Raw genomic sequence first — 5,609 nt, 5'->3', positions numbered from 1 at the left:
CAATTCAAACTCAATCCCCAATTCGTAGTCTGATACGGGCTTAAAGGGTAATCCACAATAGGCGGTAGGAATATGTTCGTAAGAAGTAGGAGCAGAAAATTAACCAATCATATTCGAATGTGAGGAGAATAATCGACTATGATTGGCTAACTTCTTATTCATAAACATACTCCTACTGCCCATTGTAGACTTGTTTAAAATGCACAGTTCGAAGTATTGGTCTGTTCTTTTTATGTAAAACAGCTGTATTAGTTTAGAGGAAGAAATTTAAAGCCAGTATTCATAGATCAGATCTCATATTTAAGAGCGTCTTAAGTTTATCTTCAGATATTTCGTAGCCGATGAAATGAGCCTTAGAGTATCTGAATACAAACTTAAGACGACAGACATAAAACCTTGAATATAAGACGAATACCTGTCTAAAACATAGTCTACAATGAGAATTCGACCCAGTATATAAATACACCCAGTATATAAATTATGCAAGGCCACGTTGAATAGTTCAACAGTGCAGCTAAAAGGAACAGGCCGACGTATGCACGAGGGCCGTTCGATAAGTATGGTAAATATCCGACACGCGGCACCACGATTCACTTTATATGGCGCGAAAGTAGTTCGCTCTTCCGACTCTACGTCGTACACCCGGTTTCAAAGTCGCCGGGCACAGTTTGGTCGAGCGGTTTTTCGCGCGAGGTCGTCGCGCGAGACGACAACAACAATGGAGAAGAACGAGTTCCGTGCGGTGATAAAGCACTTCTATTTGAGAAAGTGGACGGCCGCCGGGATCAAAGCCGAGCTGGACGACGTGCACGGTGAGTCCGCGCCGGCGTTGAAGACGATCTACTTCTGGATGAACGAATTCAAGCGCGGCCGGACGTCGACGAAGGACGAGTCGCGCTCCGGACGTCCGGCCGAGGTCACCACGCCGGAGATGACGAAGAAGATCCACGGTATGGTCGTGGGGAACGGTCGGGTGAGGGTTCGCGAGATAGCCGAGCTCGTGGGCGTCTCGTTGGATCGAGTGTACAATATCCTGCGTGAAATCTTGCAGATGAGGAAGCTCTGCGGACGATGGGTGCCGCGATCGCTGACCGGCGAGCAGAAGCGCGCGCGAGCCGACATTTCGCGGCGGTGTCTGGCGAGGCTCGGCCGAGACTGCCCGGCGGATTTCTGGCGTCGATTGGTGGCCGTGGACGAAACGCGGATCCTGTACACGCCCGAGTCGAAGGAGCTGAGCGGACCCGCGCCGAAGAAGGCGAAGACCGTCTCGTCGGCCGGCAATGTCACGGCTACGGTATTTTGGGATTCCCAAGGCGTCATCTTCATCGATTACTTGGAAAAAAGTCGGACGGTTACGGGAACGTATTACGCGACCCTCCTCGACCGTTTCGACGAGGAGCTGCGGACGAAACGACCGAGGTCGTCGCGGAAAGGGACGATTCTTCAACAGGACGACGCGCCAGCTCGCACGTCGGCCGTCGCAACGGCGAAACTTCGGGAATTGCGCTACGAATTGCTGCCCCTTCCGTTCTATTCTCCGGATCTGGCCCCCTGCGACTTCTTCCTGTTCCCCGGGCTCAAAACCCGGCTCGGGGGGGAGAGGTTCGCGTCCGACGAGGAGGTGATCACCACCGTGAACGAATATTTCGAAGGCTACGACGCTGCGTACTACTCCGAGGGGATCAAAAGGCTGGAACAACGCTGGGCGAAATGCGTCGAACTCGAGGGAGACTACGTTGAAAAATGAACGGACATCGCGGTCTCGAAGAAGGCTGATTTTCCTCCCTTTTTTTTGATCGTACTTATCGAACCACCCTCGTATGTATATATTTATTTTTTTCCCGTATAATTAAGCCTTTAATCGTATGTTAAATTTAAGGGAGAAATCACTAACATAACGTTATTACAATGGTGTTTTGTAATATGTTACGTTTTCAAATATGTATCTCTTCATGTCGCGTACAACGCCATTGTTATCGATATTTGATCGAAATGTGAAAAATCATGTTTTTACTCTGTGATTTTAATATTTAAATACATAACATTGTGTCGAGTAACAGTTTAAAAACTGGGCAAAATGTTATGTCAGAATGTTTGTAAAATTAACGTTTCAAAAAAAGGATCAATTCAACGTTTTTGCTTACCGAGTAGGATGTCTTTTGAACATTTGTGCTGCCTAAGTATATTTATAAGTAATTTATATTATTTATAGTAATTTATGTATATATATTAAAATATATTTACAAGCAGTTCGGTTCGCAAATTTTTCTGTAATTCATCGTCCGGTAATTTAAAAAATACCATCGTTATTTTATTGAAAAAGCCCCATACATCGTAATTACAAGAAAGCATATATTATAAAGAATGTTGTAAAGGTAATTCTTAAAACTAATCACAATCTATTCCCTTTTAGAACTAGAATATCCAAGTTTCTTAGAGCGCGATCGTATCATGTAGGACATCATTGTGTACAATCCGGGTATGAAAAGTAAGAGTAGATAAATTCTCAGAAAAGACGGGAAGTGGAAGGTGAAATTGTAAATGTTCGGTAACGAAACGGTGAACCTCTGGGTTTCCTCGAAGTACGGGATATTCCGTAATATCACGATACCCTCGCAAAAGAAGCCCGTCGGGTAAAGCGGAATCCATATCGTGTATCTCAGCCAAGTTAAGAAGGATATTTTAATATTCAATAATTGCGTAATGTAATAAGGATATCTGACCACCTCTATCGTGCTCCACAAGAGGAACAGATAGAAAACTATGTTCTTGGTCTGCATACGAGGCTCGGCATCGATCATACAAAACAATACAAACGCTCTACCTCCGACCTGCAGGAAAGACACGAGTAAACTGTTCTTCGTGTATCCGAACAAAGGATGCATCACCTCTAAAAACTGTAAAAGCTGTATAAACTTGAACGGATTGCCAACCGCCGCGTACGTATCTTTAATGGAATCTGGAAAAGAAAATATATATTTCGTGTACTCAAAGATTCGTCGGGAGGAAACGGAGATTTCTAAACACTAAATTATAATATTTATTTTATATATTGTTTAATATTAATAATTATATTATTTAATATATCATATAATATATTATATATATTATTTAATATATATTTTAGTATAAAATGTCTAAGCTATATAAAACTTTAAAGAAAAATTTGGCTTTTGTTTCTTCCAACGTTTCGTACGAACATTTTCATTCATTTCTCTGGGGAAAATTACCTGAAGGTGTCATTTCTCCACGGAAATCCTCTTTAATATATAAGTATAAATATCGAGGGCGATTAGTTGGAAAAAAAGAAATTCAAATGGATAAAAATCAAATAGATAAAAATAGTTTGTGTAACAAATATGACACGGTATCGATCGTGCCGAAATTGCGAGGAGACGAATCATCGGGGGGAATTCGGCTGATATTTTTTACAGATATTCCAGAAAAATATGTATCATTTAATATATATAAATATACCTGGCCCGTCTCGTGAATATCGTATACCCATTACAGCTAGCACGTAAATAAATCCAACGAATTGAAAGAGATTGTATATGATTAGGTATGCTTTTGCATATTCCTCTGGAAAAAAAAAAGAAATGAAAACACGTTGTCAACATCACGATATCATCTCGTATCGTAACACACACACATACGTGACACACCTTTTGTATACCCGAATTCTTCCTTGAGCAACTTTTCAAACGTGTCCGGATAGTCGTAACGAATATCACGCTTTTCGTCCTCATTGTCATCCATGTCTTCGCTCTTCCACTTGTCAAAGTCAATTTTCAGCCATGAGGGCTTTTGCGGATAACTTATTAATCTTGGCCACCAACCGTTGAACTTCTTTTTCAGGATGAAGTCCACTTGACGATCGATCACTTTGTAATTAATTTCCTGCAATAAATGACACATGTAAAACTTAATTATATATATGAACCAAGTGTCCCAAACTAATCTTGGTTCTCGTAGTGTACAAGTAGGACGGATGAAACGGCAGAAAAGTCTATCATTTTGCAAATAACACGTAAAACTTCGAATTATCTATGATTGAAACTGGTCACTTATAGAGGCTTCTTTAATAAATAACTAAAACATTTAAGTGTTATTCGCAAAATGGTAAAGAACTTTTTTGTTCAGAGTCGCCTAACTTACAAATATATGACGATTGTTGTACCTAACGACAGACATCGATATATTGAACTTTGACCCTTGGGTCTCGAACTTATTGTTAAGTATAACAATTGTCATATACTTGTCGATTAGACGATTTGGAATCAAAAAGTCTGTCACCATTTTGCAAATAACACGCAAAATTTTGAGTTACTAATTAAAGCTTTTATACACGGCATTTTCAATCATTGATAACTTGAGATTTTGCGTGTTATTTGCAAAATAGTATGGGACTTTTCTGCTCCCATTCTACTTGCACACCACGGGAACCGAGATTAGTTTGGGACACCCCTGTACATATACATATATAATTAATTTAGATCACAATATCGTTGTATACATTTGGGTCAATAGGTGAATGAAGATTCAGACTGAAGCTATAATTGTTCCAACCTCTCGCTCCTTGACCATAGGCTGTAACTTCCAGTAAATTGTTCTCCGCATCGACATTAATATCCTGCGAAATATTCTCGAAATCACAATATTACAGATGACACAAATCATTATTCTATTAAAATTTTGGGTAATTATTTAGTTAGATTGGTAAGTTTAATTTAGCTACATCGGCAAAAATATCGATCACAGAATGTTCATCGCTGCATTTCACCGATATGACAGTTTTCCTAACCTGTCAAGCTGTCAACTTTAACGATTAATATCTCGCTTCACGGGGCAGTGTGATGCTTTTTTCTGCCGGATTTGTGCAAAAACGCGTCAAATAAGCGTAATTTTATCGATATTTGTGCTGATGTAGCTGAACTAAATAATTACCAAATTTTATATTTGTAAGATTAAAAAAAATTCCTAGATCGGGTATGTGTGCACAAATCGTACCTTAACATCGGTCAGGTCTACTTTTAACGTGATCTGACTCTCTGTCTGAGCCCAATATACAAACGGTGTAAAAGTATTAGACATTTTGAAGCGGCACGCGACGATAATGAAGATTATTGGTTGCTATTCGTGCAGTGTTTCTCTCAGCGCATTCTAAAAACTTTTATCGATTATGATTATATATATATTTCACTAATCATAATATTGTTATTACGTTATCAAGCCAAATAAAATATAACGAATCATTCTCTGTACTCACATTCATGAAGATTGATATATCCGTGGTGAAAGGATATTATAAAATAACGTGATTGAGCAAAATCTCAAAGTCGTTCTCACACCCCACTTCGCACCGCTCTTGTTTCACTCACCGAGTAATTCGTTCAATCGGATAATCTAAGTCTCGGCTCTCTCGTCCTGATTGGCCCGAGTGTCAAGTCCTATTTACAATCTTCCGTCCCCGAGATTCGGAAGCCCGGTCTACAATAGGTGTTTTAAGCCTTAAGACCAATTGACCAATCACAGTCGATTATTCTCCTCACTTTGATTCTAATTTCAATCTAATTTCAATCCTAATCCATAGTGTGACACGGGCCTAA

The 5,609-nt window shown here is 40.0% G+C and overlaps 2 protein-coding genes across 4 annotated transcripts; one reads left to right on the top strand and one right to left on the bottom strand.

The window, feature by feature from the left end:
- Window positions 1-624: 624 nt before the first annotated feature.
- Window positions 625-2,200, top strand: LOC106750346 (histone-lysine N-methyltransferase SETMAR-like). The gene is made up of 2 exons (XM_014630659.1): window positions 625-973; window positions 1,052-2,200. Exons 1-2 carry the CDS (start codon window positions 719-721, stop codon window positions 1,745-1,747), a joined length of 951 nt encoding a protein of 316 aa, XP_014486145.1. The 5' UTR covers window positions 625-718; the 3' UTR covers window positions 1,748-2,200.
- An 89-nt stretch (window positions 2,201-2,289) lies between these two features.
- LOC106750335 (very-long-chain (3R)-3-hydroxyacyl-CoA dehydratase) lies at window positions 2,290-5,392 on the bottom strand. Of its 3 annotated transcripts, none has more exons than XM_014630637.1 (6): window positions 5,270-5,392; window positions 5,011-5,163; window positions 4,517-4,633; window positions 3,666-3,900; window positions 3,478-3,582; window positions 2,290-2,959 (listed from the first exon to the last, which is right to left on the bottom strand). In XM_014630637.1, exons 2-6 carry the CDS (start codon window positions 5,092-5,094, stop codon window positions 2,400-2,402), a joined length of 1,101 nt encoding a protein of 366 aa, XP_014486123.1. In that variant the 5' UTR covers window positions 5,095-5,163; window positions 5,270-5,392; the 3' UTR covers window positions 2,290-2,399. The 3 variants fall into 3 exon arrangements, with proteins under 3 accessions (XP_014486123.1, XP_014486113.1, XP_014486132.1); XM_014630627.1 differs by having other exon boundaries at window positions 5,011-5,170; window positions 5,270-5,391; XM_014630646.1 differs by lacking the exon at window positions 5,270-5,392 and having other exon boundaries at window positions 4,570-4,633; window positions 5,011-5,100.
- Window positions 5,393-5,609: the final 217 nt, after the last annotated feature.

This window comes from Dinoponera quadriceps, unplaced genomic scaffold (assembly GCF_001313825.1).
Source record: "Dinoponera quadriceps isolate SergipeBrazil2010 unplaced genomic scaffold, ASM131382v1 scaffold227, whole genome shotgun sequence".
In the NCBI taxonomy this organism is placed as follows: Eukaryota; Metazoa; Arthropoda; class Insecta; order Hymenoptera; family Formicidae; genus Dinoponera; species Dinoponera quadriceps.
Note: the sequence above shows the minus strand (reverse complement) of the source record. Positions and strands in the feature narration are given on the sequence as shown.

Excerpts from the sequence above, each read along its gene's own strand:
- LOC106750346 (XM_014630659.1), top strand. The coding sequence starts at position 719 with ATGGAGAAGAACGAGTTCCGTGCGGTGATAAAGCACTTCTATTTGAGA. Across the intron at positions 974-1,051 it reads TGGTCGTGGGGAACGGTCGG|ATGAGGAAGCTCTGCGGACG; the intron begins GTGAGGGTTCGC and ends GAAATCTTGCAG.
- LOC106750335 (XM_014630637.1), bottom strand. The coding sequence starts at position 5,094 with ATGTCTAATACTTTTACACCGTTTGTATATTGGGCTCAGACAGAGAGT. Across the intron at positions 4,634-5,010 it reads TAGACCTGACCGATGTTAAG|GATATTAATGTCGATGCGGA; the intron begins GTACGATTTGTG and ends AATATTTCGCAG. Across the intron at positions 3,901-4,516 it reads ATTCACCTATTGACCCAAAT|GAAATTAATTACAAAGTGAT; the intron begins GTATACAACGAT and ends CATTTATTGCAG.